Source organism: Culex pipiens, unplaced genomic scaffold (genome assembly GCF_016801865.2).
Source record: "Culex pipiens pallens isolate TS unplaced genomic scaffold, TS_CPP_V2 Cpp_Un0005, whole genome shotgun sequence".
Classification (NCBI taxonomy): Eukaryota; Metazoa; Arthropoda; class Insecta; order Diptera; family Culicidae; genus Culex; species Culex pipiens.
In genome coordinates, this window is record NW_026292822.1 from 46,314 (window position 1) to 61,527 (window position 15,214).

Here is a 15,214-nt window from a genome sequence, read left to right on the forward strand (position 1 = left end):
TTTTAAGGTGTTGTAGTTTGCAAGGGAGGTGATCACAATTTCATTTTTATTTGTAGTTATAAGCATGTCTAACGGACTTACATTAAAACAATTCAGCTAAATTTGCAATCAAATTCTTACGGTATGTCCACGCATCCTCCCTCCCCAGTAGATTCTGTGACATTTGACCCATTCTCAGAATCCTCTCAGCGGTAAACACAACACAGTAGGGCTGGCCGCTTAAATTTGATGAAAAATTACGACAAAACAAAATTAAGTTATAAAATTTTTGTTTTTTCAAAGTTTATGTCTTGTTTATTAAGATAGTGTATGTTTGGAAAAATCTGTAAAATTAACTACAATATTTCCTGAAGATTCTTTTCAATTTAAGAATTATCCTGAGTTAATCACCATAGATCATTCACTCTAAGTCTTACTATAAATCTTGAACACCCCCACAACCACTTAGTCACAATTCATGCCTCTTCCATTCACACCTTTCCGGACTCACACTTGTATTAGTTCCACCAGCGACCTTCTTCGCTCTCCTCTCTCTCAACTCAACTCAGTCTCTCTAGAACCGCAAAACCCTGTTCCAAACAGCCGCTCCGCTTCGCTCACTCAGTTTGCGTTAGGATATCGGGTCGGTCGGATCGGCGTCGTTGCGGATTGTGTTTTGCGCGCGTGTTAGTCGCGAGAGTCGCCAAGTCGCACTGGGGATATTCGCGTCGCGGTGTTTTGGAAACAAGTTTCGAGATTCGCGTTCACACACGTGGGAAAACGAAGGGGAGAAGCGGTTTCCGAGGGGGCTGTCCATTTTTGGGCGATTTCACGCCACATTTTGTGCAATATAATTTGGGCTGTTACCTGTCGATCGTGGTTTGAGGTAGCGGTGTCGAAAGACACTTGTTTGAGGCGCGCTCCTAACAATCAAAAGTGAATCCGAAGCGCCCTTGGGAGTGCGCGAGTTTGGGTTGAAAGTGAGAAAAGTAGGTCTTCTGGAGAGTCGTTCAGCTGTTTACGGATGAATCACGCCTGTTTGTGGAGGTCGTCGTAGCTTCAGAGTACGGAGATAAATCATTATCGCCTTTGTCACGTTTTTGTTTGTGTCCACGGCGACGCAGAAGAGAGTGAGAAGGGTATTTGGAGAGTGTAATTTGAGCCGGGAAAGCTCGGTTCGGATTTCTGAGGTGTTCACGTGATTAGTTCTGGCATTGGTTACTTGAAGAGTGTGGTGTCCTACTTAGCGAAGAATTTGAAGTGGATTCACGTGTATCATCGGGAAGATATGAATTGTGAGTGATCAAAATGTTGACCAGCACCAGGAAGCCGGGACCTCCGGTGCCGCCGAGGCCAAGTGCCGCTGCGGTGGCCAATGCACTAGCTAAGCACCGTGAGAACTCTCCCAGTAATCAACAGCAGCACCACCAGATATCGGGAGTTCACACGTTGAAACCACCCCATCCGGGACGTACTGTGGTTTACAAGTCTCCGGCGTTTGATCAGCAGGTGATCAAGAAACCGCAAAGCGGCGATCCCAGGGAACCGCTCGGAGCTTCCAAGACCGAGCTGTACGTCGGCGAGTCCCACGGAATATACAGCAACAATGTTCCGCGACCTGTTCTGCCGTCGCCGCCAGCAACGACGATTAGCACTAATAACTCCAGCAACTTGGAAAACGGCAAATTGATGTACACTTCGACGTGCAGTATAATTGAGATAAATTCTTCCTCATCGGCGTCCACGTCGGCATCGTCCTCGCCAGTGTCCACGCTGCAAAAGACCACCACGGACTCCAAAGCGACGAACCTCCTCGGAATCGGTGGAGGTCACCGCAATCATTTTAATTCCGCCGACGAAGAAGACGATACCAGCATCTGCCAAAAACAGCTCAAGAATACCTACAACCACCGGCATCATCACCAGCTGCTGGATCCGCTGGACAACAGCTCCAACGACGGCGACCTGATCGCCATTAAGCGTAATTCCCCAGATGTAATTGTGATCAGTTCGTCCTCGGAGCATGACAGTGGCACCGAGCACAACTCCATGGACACCAACAGCATCGCGAGCAGCAACTCGCTCGAACGGGAAAATAACCTCAAAAATCGGGAGCCAAGCCGAACATCGCACCTGACCGAGATCATCATCGGCTCGGACCTCGTTACCAACGGTGCTACCGCCACCTCCACGATCATCGAGGCCACCAACCACGTGATACGGAGCTCGTCAATCCGGCTCCCCTACCGTCCGGAACCGGAAGGTGGCGAACACGTGACGCCCTCCAACGACGCCAACTCCGTGGTCAAAGTCACCCCGCCCCCAATAGACCCCTCAACCCTCGACTCCAAGCTCAGCGAGAAGAAGGTCGCGTTCCACGAGCTCCTCATCTCGGAACTGACCGCGATGCGATCGGCGGCCGCAGCCGCCACCGGTGGCCACTCCGATTCCATCGTCCGGAGGCAGCGTAAACTTCCGGAAAACCGATCCTCGCCGGAAATCTCCCCCACGGGAACGGCCCGCATCCGTACGGCGGACTGGATCGAAGTAGGCGACAACGGCAAGGAGGTCGTCCTGTCGAGCTGTCAGATTAGTCTGGAGGATTCGGGGCTGGAGGACGAGGGCAAGCCCGATGAGGACGATGATGGAGGGTCGTCCGGCGTGGGGGACTCCTGGGATAGCGTGAAGGATGCTGAGGAACGGTGAGTGTCACGTTTTTCAGGGGGTTGTTGGGAGGGACGTGAGAGGTGATGCGGACGTTTGTTATTGTGGCAAAGTTAGGAAATGAATTAGTCAATGTTGCTATTGTGTTTGGCGCGGTGAAGGTCGCGCTCGTTTGATGGAAATGAAGTACTTTGGAGGGCTAGGGGAGATGGGGGTTAGAGGGTCAATGCTACAAATTTCAAGCAAAATTTGTTTAAGGTATTACGGAATTTATTTTTGTAATTGAAGCAACACAAAAATAATTTTATTTTTTGCTAAGTTAGCAGGAAAATTGGTACACGGAGAAAAATCAGTTCTTGAAATCGTGAACAAGTCTGGAGTTTTTTTTTTAAAAGGTTCTATAAACAAAATTTTCATATTTTGCTTTTTGGGTGATTTTGACTAGGCGATTTTAAAAACATCCAAAAAGCAAAAAAATAAAATTTTGTTCATAAACCCACTTAAAAAAAAAAAAACTCTGGAAGTGTTCATAAAATTTGAAATCACGAACAAAGTGTTCTGATTGCATTCCTCATGGAATTTGAACACTTCGTTCGTTGTTCCGAATTTCATGAACGCTTGTTCAAGATTTTGGGAACAGATTTTTCTCCGTGTAAGTACTGCTTTTTTTTAAATACAATTTTCAAGTAAGTTCGTATTCAAAGTGTAAATTTTTTCTGGCAATCATAGTAAAGTTTTCGAGAAACTTTTTTAATGTGTTAATCTTGATTAGTTTAAAGACAAAGAATTTTAAACAATTTCTATTTAGGGATCATACATAAACCACGTGGACACATTTTTGGAAATTCCGGAGCGTTTGCAATCGCCAACATTCCCTTCCTCTAGCCCTTAAAGTGCCCACGTGGTTTATGGATGGCCCCTTATCAAAGTTCCTATATAAATATGAAGTAATTCCATATTGAAGTTAAAATTAAAATTTCACCATGGCCCTATATACTACGTATTTTTTAAATTTAGACAATTAGGGTGGTTCCAAAAATTCAAATTAAAATAATTATGGCTAAAAACTTATAAAGAAAAAACTTTTAAAGCCTTAGTAGGGCTTTTACGGCCAATAGTTTGAGGATCGAAACAGCTAGCCTTACATTCGAAAAGGTCGTTTTGAAACTTTATTTTTTGAGTTACGAAAATTTTACTGTAAAAGTTAATTTTACACATATTTTTTGCGTGCCTAATTTTAAAATGCTTTATTTCGGAAGCCTTGAGTATTTTTAAATCGACGAGATTGTCGATCTGATATTGTTGAAAAAAATGTTAAATTTTTAATTTCTTCGAAAATATTTTTTTAGACCGCAACTAATAAGCGTATCTTTAGGCTGGTACAAATATTTTTAAAAGTTTTTGTCACCCCCTCCCCCCCCCTTCAAAATTGGCCCGAAAAATCAGGGGGCAAAAAAAATTTTTTCACAATAAACTTCAAAATTTCAATGAAAATTCAAGTGCAACCAGCTGAAATCAAATTAAAATACATTCTCCTGCGTTTAAAATCATTTTTAGCATGATTGGGTTTATTAAAAAATCTTAAGATTTTTTGAAAATTTTCGATGCAAAATCTTTTTTTTCGATACAATTTTTGTTTTTGGCAAATCTTAGATTTTTTGAAAACTAATGATTGCAAAACAACTGAACTAGTGTAAAATGCATTTTAAAACACTTTTTTCATTTAAATGTGAAGACTATGGCTTGTTATTTACATTTTTATATTTTAATATTTTTTTGCCGCCCCCTTGACCTCGGCCAGGGCCGAGAGACAAAAACTTTTTTAAATATTTGCATCGGCCTTATTTGAGCCAAAAAACCTTCTGACCAATTTTGAGAAATTTTTAAATCTTGAGATTTTACATTAATTTTAAATTAATACGTTTTGATATGATTATTTTTGATTTTGACTCAATTTATCCGAAGGTTTCTCAGAAACTTCGAGTAATCGAATGGAATTTGTATTTTCGCACTTTTAAAATCAAATTCGAGTTCTGTCACCTAATTTTATTCAAACTTGAGTGGGATATTACCGTTTACTTTACCAATCCAATTTCTCAATAATTTTTGATCATAATTTTGGCCCTTATTTAAGATAAATTTTCGAGATAGATGTGATGTTCTTCAGCTAATTATTTTTTAAATTTTCTAATGTAGATTTAATAAATTTGAATGGTTATTTTAAATTTGACAATTTTTTTAGTTTCTTGAATGGTTTTTAGTTTTTCTGGATTTTCCATTTAAATTTTGCATGTTTTTGTTTTTTTTTTATTAGGCTGTTGTAATTATTTTTTGAAGTTTATGTCCCTCGACTCTGACCAAAGTCGGGGGGCAAAAAAATAAAAAAGTTTAAAAATTGAATTTACGAGCCATGGTTTCAACATATGCATGAACAAAGTGTTTAAAAATGTATTCTACACCTGTCCAGTTGTTTTGTAATCATTAGTTTCCAAAATACCTAAGTATTGACGAAAATTTATTTATTTGCAAAAAAAAATTTTTTGTGTTGCTGTACATTGGAAATTCAAAAAAAATCTAAATATTTTTAATCCAGCCCAAACATGCTAAATATGATTATCAATGCAGAAAAATGCGTTTTAGATTGTTTTAAGTTGATTTGACTTCTATTTTCATTAAAATTTTGAAGATTTTTGAAAAAAATATTTTTTTGCCCCCTGATTTTTCGGACCAATTTTGAAGGGGGGCGACATAAACTTTGAAAAATATTTGTTATATAACATTACAACATAAAACTGAATGTTTTTTCTGAGGTTTCTGCAAAAAAAAAACAGGTTATACATTAAAAAAAAAGGTTTTAAAAAGATTTATTTAATAACAGTAAGTCCTAGCTATATTATAGTAAGTTCTGAATATTTGATTAGAATTAATAAATCTTTTAAAGACAGAAGGCGATTATTTGGTTATTTCGCACGATAGGTTTTTTCCAATCTTTCCTTTATTTCTTAAAGTCTGACTTTTTGGCAACACTACTGAAATTGGAAGTGGAAATAGCCTACATTTGCAAACACATGCATTGTGTATTTTTGGACATTACACCCGAAATTTACAATTTTATTTACTGGCAGGGAATTCACTAAAATTCATTTCTGTCGATCAGAACGTGTTCGAGGAGTCCAAATCAACCATACCTTGAAGAAACTGAAGCGTGTACTGTCATAAACTTCAAAAATAATGAGTTGTGTACCCGACAGATAGCAAAGTTTGCAATTTTCAATGATCTGCCAATCCGCAATGAAATATTAAAAAAGGCTTTATTCGAAGAGTTGAAAAAGTTTTAATGTTATTATTATTGATTTATATCTGTAACGCTAGCATTTAATTCTCTGACTTACTTAAAAGACATTATAAATATAAATCATGTTTTTTGATAAAACCGGTTTTTTTTTTAATAAAATAGCTAGTTTGTAAGTTTCAAAAAGCTCACATTCAATTCCTTTTGAAAAAATAATCATGTATCTTTCCCAGAGTCCCAACTCTCCCCTACCATCAAAGATCGCCTAACAAGCCAACTCTCGATCGCTATCTACGGCATGATTCATGCCTAAATAGGGCTGGTCACTTGGTAGATATTTTTATTTTATGTGACTATTATTTCCACGTTTAAATGCCACGCGATGACGGTCGATGGTGATTTACCGTCCCGTACCCCATTCTTAGTTGTTCGGCCTGCAGGCCTCGCTTGTTCGCAGGTTAGAGGTCACCCTGATGGCGGGAATTTTGTGAATCAATCATTGTTCGAAAGGGAGGAGATATTCGTTGATCATAAATGTCGCAATGTCGCGCGATGTTCTTGAACTGGCCAGAATTCAAGAACATCGGCCAAACAACGGTACACCGTTGACCGCCATCAAAGTACAGCAAAATTTTACATTCACGTGGACGGCTGCGGAAAAGAATTTCGCCACCGACCGTTGAAGTCACGGTAGGTTGTTAGTTTCGCCTCATGAATAATTCCAACGCATCAACCCTTCCCCTTCTCGCCGAGAAGTGCGATGCAGTCGAGTGGAAAGTGACCAGTAGTGGCCGTCGGTAGCATTGCACTTGAATTCTACTCCACCACGACCACCACCAGTAAAGTTACAGTCATTGTTGTTGTCGTGGTGGTAGTTTGAAGGGGGGCCTTCCTAACGCGTGACAAAGCCGTTTTGGGTCCTCTGTTTGATATCATCGCACAGTTTGAAGCTGCTGTGTTTTGCCCTGTGACCACGTTCAGAACTACCAGTGAATGAGCGTCGTCATTGCTGTCATAGCTGTTGTTGGTCATTGTCATTAGGTCGCGGATTAGTACCTGTGTTGATTGTTGCTGGGAGCACTGTGAAAAGTTTAGTTTGTAGAGTTCTCTTGAACAATATCTTTGAAACAGTTTTGGAGATGAGAAGGTCCAGGATCCGCCCTGAGCAAGCAATACGACCATAAAATGCAAAAATATTTATTTTTCCCTTAATTTTTTTTTTCAGCTGTGTCCAGTGAATAGAAAATCCAACCTGGGAAAGAACACAGTTCTAAAACATTATTAGTTCCAGCGCGGTGGCATGTTCGGAACCGTCCCTCCGACGCGGCCCTCGTTCAATGCCGAGTGGAACGCGCAATATCGGAAGGTCTTTATTGTTGGTTTAGAAATGCGCTCCGTCCGGTGTGTGAACTGCAGAACTACGCTCGACTGCCGATTGGTTTCACTACACGGAGAAAAATGAGTTCCGAAAATCGTGAACAAGCGTTCAAAAAAATGGGAACCACGAATAAAGTCTTCAAACGTTTGAACACTTTGTTCGTGGTTCCCATTTTCATGAACGCTTGTTCACGATTTTTGGAACTCATTTTTCTCCGTGTATACATGAGGTTGTGGCACTTCTCCAAGTTGGATGAGTTTTGATTTGTTTAAATAAATATTACTTTTTTTTGAATTTGCAGATTTTTTCTTCTTCTAATAACCATTCTCGTGACTTTAATAACATAAATTGTACAACATTAAACCACTTACAAAACATGTAGTACAAACCGCACACGATTCACCCTCCATTACAGCGTGTTGATCCGGTCGTGATTTATGTGAACTGTATTTAATTTGTCTAATTTTGATTCACCGCTAGGCGAGCAATTTTGCATTTTTATACCCCACACGAATCATGTGGCGTTTTGGGGGGCACACAAGGAAATTAAGTTCAACTTTGGCTCACCAAGTCCGCAATTTTTGGTGCGTTTAGACCACAAGTCACGCTTCTGACATTGAACTGTATGATTTAGATTTATATAGATTCCCCCCTTCCCCCTTTTCAGTTGTATAAATCTAATGATTGCTCTAATGCTTCTACTGAATCAACTGCTGAGGTTTTTTCTCATTATTGACAGGATACGCGTTCGACAGACCCCCAGCAGACCTCCTCCGTGGAGGATAGTTTGGTTTTTCGCACACACGTGAGGTCTGACCCCGACACCAGACTAGAGTGGTGGAGAGTCCAATTAACCCAATACCCTGGCTGGCTGGCCACGAAAGAAACGGCCCCCGTCAATCTAATGTGAACTATTTTTGCTGGTTTTCGGCGATCCTCCTCTGCGTCTGTGGTTCTCTTTAATTTGTTCGCTGGACAGCATTGAACTCTGCAAACTCCCCGAAGAAAAAAACGTTGAGTGAGTTTGAATGGGAAACTTTTTATTCGCAGTGCCATTCACTTTATGATTTGGGAATGCGTTTTTATAGAAATATACGTTTTTGAAGAAATAATTGAGCTTTAGATTTTTTTATTATTTGGTTGAGAACAAACAAAATGTATTAAATATAATAGTCTCTGGAAAACTACAGAGCAACTCTCTACGAAATCGGCCGATTTCGACCATTTTTATTTTTTGTATTTTTTTATTTGACTCAAACTTCGTGGGGGCCTTCCCTATGACCAAATAAGCTATTTTGTGTCATTGGTTCACCCATACAAGTCTCCATACAATTTTGGCTGATGTCCATACAAAAATGGTATGTAAATATTCAAACAGCTGTAACTTTTGAGTGAATTTTCTGATCAATTTGGTGTCTTCGGCAAAGTTATAGGTATTTTTGAGGACTTTTGAGAAAAAAATAGGTACACGGAAAAAAAAATTTGCAGATTTTTTTATCAACTTTTTTTTTACTAAAACTCAATTTTCCAAAATACGTTTTTTTTGATTTTCGAGATTTTTTGATATGTTTTAGGGGACTAAAATCCGCAACTTTTGAGCTATAGAGAAACATGGTCAAAAAATCTGCCGCCAAGTTATAAATTTTTGGAAAATAGTGATTTTTGGAAAAAAAATCCAAATTTCATGCAAAAACAAATTTGAAGTTATTTTTTAATGCAAAATTGAATTTGCAATCGAAAAGTACTTTACAATTTTTTTGATAAAGGGCTTCGTTTTCAAGATATAGCCACTGAAAATTTGATTTTAGCAAAAAATTTGCAGTTTTTCGATTTTTAAAAATAGTGACCATGAGCGACCATTTCTAAAAATATTTTTTTTGAAAAGTTCAGAAAATTTGCTATAAAATTGTCTAAGAGACATTGAAGATTGGACCTCGGGTTGCTGAGATACAGCCGCTCTAAGAAAAAGAAACACGAAAATTGAAGTTTTCTAAGTCTCACCAAAACAACCCACCATTTTCTAATGTCGATATCTCAGCAACTAATGGTCCGTTTTTCAATGTTAATACATGAAACATTCGTGGAATCAAGACTAACATTTTAAATGGGCGTAATATTCAATGTTTGGCTCTTTTAAAATGTTAGTCCTGATTTAATTTTTTTCAAAATATTTTTTTCGAAAAGATCGGAAAATTTGACCGGTTCCCAGGTTCTCCGGTGGCCACATCCGAAGATCAAAATCAAATCAAATTATTCGCTCTACAGCATTGCCTTGGCGTTCTCGATTGCGAGATTCCTACTCGAAACTAGGTGTTCGAAGGCTTGATTGTTGAGGCAATTGCAAACCTCTTTTTACACCTTAGCTTCCATCCACCCCGGGATTCGAACTGACGACCTTTGGATTGTTAGTCCAACTGCCTATCAGCGATTCCACCGAGGCAGGACCCAGGGAGACGACTCCTACACCTGGACTGAGCTAACGACCTAACCTTTTTAGGTTAGTCCGGGGCCAACATTTACTTCCCGTCCGACGGAAGGCGTGATCAGACAAATCTCGTCTCGAAAAATGCCACCGGGACCGTCTGGGATCGAACCCAGGCCGACTGGGTGAGAGGCAATCACGCTTACCCCTACACCACGGTCCCGTACATCCGAAGATCATATTTGGCAAATTCCTGAAACCTCTCTTGCAACATATCAAACTTCATGTTTTAAAAAAAAGAAGTGTATAACTCATGTCCCCATCCAAAATCAAGAAGTTTGATACGTCGCATGACTAGTTTATGCTGTTTCCTACTACGGTTCCGGATGTGGCCACCGGAGATCGGTGGAACCGGTTCCGATGGGTCCTATGGTATTTAATATTATTCTAAGATTGTTTTGCATGACTATTTAAGGTAGAAGAAATCCTATCAGTTCACAATTTGATAAATCAGATACTTTTTCCAAAAATCCGGAACTTCCGGTGGCCTGTACTCCGGCCACCGGTCCGTGCAGTGCGATTTTTCATCGGATTATTGTTCCTGGTGCAAAAACGAAGCTTTTGGTGTATAGAAATTGATGGTTTGCGCGAAATCATGTTGCGGTAATTTTTTGGGCCCTTTTTTCCCACTGTGCAATGGTCTTAGTTTGTACCATGTAAGCATGTTAAACTAGTCTAAATGTTGTGCATCATTTGCATTTTGTGAATTTTTGTTTCGATTATTTTTTTTCAACAAAGTCATTCATTTTTTCTTATCAGTTCTTCAGTTTTTTTTCATATTGCGGATATGTAAATAAATTTGAAAATACATGTCATCCGAAGTCGTCGGATGAACATCACTCCCAAAACGATTGTATTCTAGAACTTATAATTAGATTTTTAAGAATTCGAAGATCTGGCAACCATGTCTAATGTTATGAATACTCATTTGGGTGGTCCATTGTATTTCTCAAATCTTGATGATGCAAATTAAAAAAAAATCATTCTCTTGTCTTATTTTGTCGTGACGTTTTTCAAATTCTTTTAGGAAAAAAAAAACAAAACTTTCACGGAGAAAAAAGAGTTCCCAAAATCGTGAACAAGCGTTCATGAAAATGGGAACCACGAACAAAGTGTTCAAATTTCATGGTACGTTTTTCAAAATCGTACCATGGGATTTGAACACTTTGTTCGAGGTTCCCATTTTCATGAACGCTTCTTCACGATTTTGGGAACTCTTTTTTCTCCGTGTTCTTTCATATTAGCAGAAGGATTAAACACCGACATTCTGGCAGCAGTGTATAGAGATATGAATACAGTTAAAAAATCAAAACAATATTCAAATTGACATTTTTTATGTGTAATTTATATTATTCCAAATAAATGCAGGTAAACTGTATCCGAAAAGAGGTGCTCTTCAACTTTAAGCTTTTCAGAAATGTGAGGGAGATGCATAAAGTCATTTTATTTTTAAGCTAAACTAAAGTTTTTTTTTGCTTTGTCTTTTGTTAAAAAAAACAGATATTGTTTTAGATATAATTAGCTAAATTATTGTTTCACCTACAATGTTCACAATGTTTGTCTTATTTTCCTCATCTTTCGCAACTGAAAACCCCATGCTCAATTGCACTTTTGCTCTAAATTTCCCTCAGCGGCCTTTCAAAACTGGCACATTTTGTGTCAACAAGACCCTCGCCAGAAATCAAATACAGGCCACGCCGAAAAAAAAAGAAAACAATTGCTGTCACACCGCCTCTGTGCAAACCCGTCAATTACCATGGCCAAAGCATCTTCCGTCAACAAAAATTCACCTCCTCCCTTCAACGGCCATTCAGCGACTAGAGAGACAGTCCATAACTTTCTTCTGTCGTCATCATCTACCCGTCGCGTGAAACCCATCCCCAGTCTTGCCGCAATGATGGCAGAAAACAAGCCATTAGCACAGTTTTTGACCGCGAAATTGAAAAACTTGGCCGACTTGGCGAAAACAAACCACGTTTTAAGGAGAGGAGTTGGCCACTGAGTTGAAGAGATAGCATTTTGCGCTCCACTGGCCAACTGTCCAAAATGAGTTTGAAGTGTGTCTCGGGTGGACGGAGCCATCATCCCCCGGAGGCCTCTCGTGATGGCCACCTGAAAAACGCATCACCCAGAAGGCTCACACGAATGAGTCTCGCAACCTAAATTCAGTTGTATAATAAATTCAAACGAGTTTTGAGTTATTAGATGTGGGGGCACAACACTTTGCACGGATAAGTTTTCTCCTTGGGATTATTATTGGTCGTATTAGCAACAACTCCTAAAACAGTAGCCCAGTATGGTTGGCTTTCTTTGCAAATTGAGACCAACTAGACTGACCGCACAGTGGTGAGTACTTTCGAAAAAAAAAGCGACTCTACTCCAGTTAACGATAAGTGACTCTTGCCGTCAAAACAATCAACTGTGCTGGAGTTTATAAACAGTGCTCACGTGTGCACCAACTGACCTCCATTTGGATAGCTTAGGTTATGAGAAACTTATCTTTAGTTGGGAACTCCCAACCCAGTTTTTTTTTCAGAATTACCCATATTTTCAAATTTAATGAATAAGATAAATTTTCAAGGCATCGCCTAATGTCTAAGACATGCTTACAGTTGAGGTAAAAAAACATGCTCGGAGAAAAACGAGTTCTTAGAATCGTAAAGTGTTCAATATTCATGGTACGTTTCTCAAAAACCACACTTTGTTCGTGGTTCCCAATTTCATGAACACTTGTTTACGATTTTGGGAACCTTTTTTCTCCGTGTGGAAAGCATATTTTTTTGTGTGTTTCCACCTTAGTTATTTCCAATATATTTTTTTTAAATATTTTTGTGTTAAAAATATGAAAAATAAAAATAATTTTTTTTTTAGTTTTTGAGAAAATTTAGTTTCAGCTAACATTTTTCAAAAAGAGACAAGGTGATTCAAAAGATATTTTTTTTTATATATTTTTATAGCGAAATATTGTAATTTTTTTCTATAAAAAATAATTTTTTGCTGTACATTACACAAGAAAACTTTTTTTTAGCCGAGCCCAAATATACTAAAGGTGATTTTTAACGCAGAAAAATGCATTTAAAATTGTTTTCAGTTGATTAAATATCTTTTTCCATAAAAAATAAGTTTTTAGATTTATTTTTGCTTCCGTTTTTGCGGACATAAACTTTGCAAAATATTTGTACCGGCCTCAAACTTTTTATATTTCATTATTTATATTCCCACAAAAATAAAAATCCTAAAAAGCGCAGCTTTGTTTTTATTGTTTTAGTAAACCAAAAAGGCAAGTTTTGAGCCACAGAGTAGCATGGATTTTTTTTTCAAAATCATGATTTTCTAAAATTATTTAAAATGTTCCTTAAAAGTTTTCAAAAATCATTTTAAAATAGCCAAATTAAATTTGGAATAGAAAATTTTCAAGTCACCATTTGAGGGTAAAAATGTTTTTTTTTTCAATACTGTCCATGTTCGTCCATTTCCGAAAAAAATGAAATTCTGATCGATGTAATAAAAATGGAACACGGATTTTTAATAAAAGGTTTTTTTTTCACAAAAATTAAATTGCTCAAAATCCATATTTTTAACATTTTGAAATTTTTATGTTTTAGGGGACAAACGGCAAATTTTGTGCCATAGAAAAAATGGACAACAAATTTGGCACTGAGTTATGACTAATTTTTTTTTTTTGAAAAATAGCATTTTTATTCGAAAACATGTTGTTATGTTAAATCAAATTTGCAATCGAAATTTTCAGAAACGAAACATTCGATTTTTTTTTAAATTGTGTCTCCTGATTTTTTTCTTGAAAAGTCTCTTGAGGAGACGAAAATGAAAAAAAAACATTGGACCTCTGGTTGCTTAAAAACATCGAATAAAAGAAAAAGAAACAGGAAAATTGTAGTTTTTTAAGTCTCATCCATACAGTCTTTCAGTTTATTGTACTAATACAGTCTTGACTCGATTATCCGAAGGCCTCGGATAATCGAAACTTAGGATTTAATCGAATCAGGAAAAAACTACTTTTTTTCGTTGTCTAATTTTTAATTGTGGAGCTGGAGTATGACCCCTAAACTACGCTAAAATTATTTAGAATTTTTAAATCCAAGATGGCGGCCAAAATGGCGGTGATGTAATATTGAAAAAAAGCATTTTATTTTTAAAAGGCAATCTACAACTCAAATTAGACTAAAATGGGGTCGCAGAACTCGAATTTTATGTTAAAAACAAGAAAATGAAAAAAATACGAATTCTATTTTGTTCGTGATTCGATCATCCGAAGTCCCATACAAACCTTCGGATAATCGAGTCTGGACTGTATCTCGGCAATGAAAGGTCCTATTTTTAATGATATTTCTGAAATTTTCGTAAAAAATATGTTTTGAATTTGTAATCAAGACAATCATTTCAAAAGGTCAAATATTCAATATTACGCCCTTTTGAAATGTTAGAGCCCGGCTTCCTACTGCAGAAAATTCACTAAAATTCAATTCTGTCGATTAGAGCGTGTTCAGGAAGCACAAATAGATCATACCTTGATGAAACTGAAGCGTTTACTGACATCAACTTCAAAAATGTCGAGTTGTGTAATTAGGTCAAATCTTGGTTCCCTCAATTTCAACGTAGAAACATCAAAAATGTCCTCAATTTCTCAGCCTTCATTTTGTCGTAATTATGCTCACGCGTAACTCTTCCAAAGTCTTTGTCTTTCGAAACTCGGGATGCGTTCGAAAATTACTGTCCAGTCTACCACGCTCCACGAAACGAACCGATACGTTCAATTTTGGGAAACTAAACGTGTAATTTTCGGATTATCCTCTATAGCTAAGGTCACCTCTCGTTAAGTCCAAAATTAGAATAATGACCGCATCGAGCATCATCTCGACAGGGAGGCAATTAAATTTCGATGCTCGATTCTGCCAAGGATTCGCCGTTCACTTGAGAGCCGAAATCGGGCAAAACTTTTCAAGCAAAAATAGAATTATGCTCGAAAGGATTTCACCTGCTCCTCGGATGTCAAGGTTCGATTCGGAGAGCTCTCTTAATTGCATCTCTTCGATTTTTTTTTCTGCTGTCGAAAGTGTCGGACTTCCTCACTTTGGTCTGCGTCCGTTGCCTGCCAAAAAATGGCATTAGAATCGACGATGAGAGGATTAACTAGCCGCGAAATTGACTCGCAAAAAAGGCTTGGTGTGATTGAGCAGATGATGGGTTTCCATAAAAAGCGCCCGAAATTACCGGAGACCTTGGGCTAAGCGAAGCTCATCAAGTGATGTGTTGCGCTGCATTAGGAAAATGTTGAAAAATTGAAAAATCATGTGAAGTAACTCAATTAAACTGAATCCACAAAGATACACATTGTATGTTGAGAAGTCTGAATTCTGCTCACGGTCTATATGGTACGTGCTTGCAACACCCGCATAAA

At 38.1% G+C, this 15,214-nt stretch overlaps 1 protein-coding gene across 1 annotated transcript; it reads left to right on the forward strand.

Moving 5' to 3' along the window:
• Window positions 1-595: 595 nt before the first annotated feature.
• On the forward strand, window positions 596-8,310 carry LOC120426278 (uncharacterized). Its single transcript, XM_039591023.2, has 2 exons — window positions 596-2,681; window positions 8,053-8,310. The coding sequence occupies exons 1-2, from the start codon at window positions 1,288-1,290 to the stop codon at window positions 8,120-8,122; spliced, it is 1,464 nt and encodes a 487-aa protein (XP_039446957.2). The 5' UTR covers window positions 596-1,287; the 3' UTR covers window positions 8,123-8,310.
• Window positions 8,311-15,214: the final 6,904 nt, after the last annotated feature.

Excerpts from the sequence above, each read along its gene's own strand:
- LOC120426278 (XM_039591023.2), top strand. The coding sequence starts at position 1,288 with ATGTTGACCAGCACCAGGAAGCCGGGACCTCCGGTGCCGCCGAGGCCA. Across the intron at positions 2,682-8,052 it reads GTGAAGGATGCTGAGGAACG|GATACGCGTTCGACAGACCC; the intron begins GTGAGTGTCACG and ends CATTATTGACAG.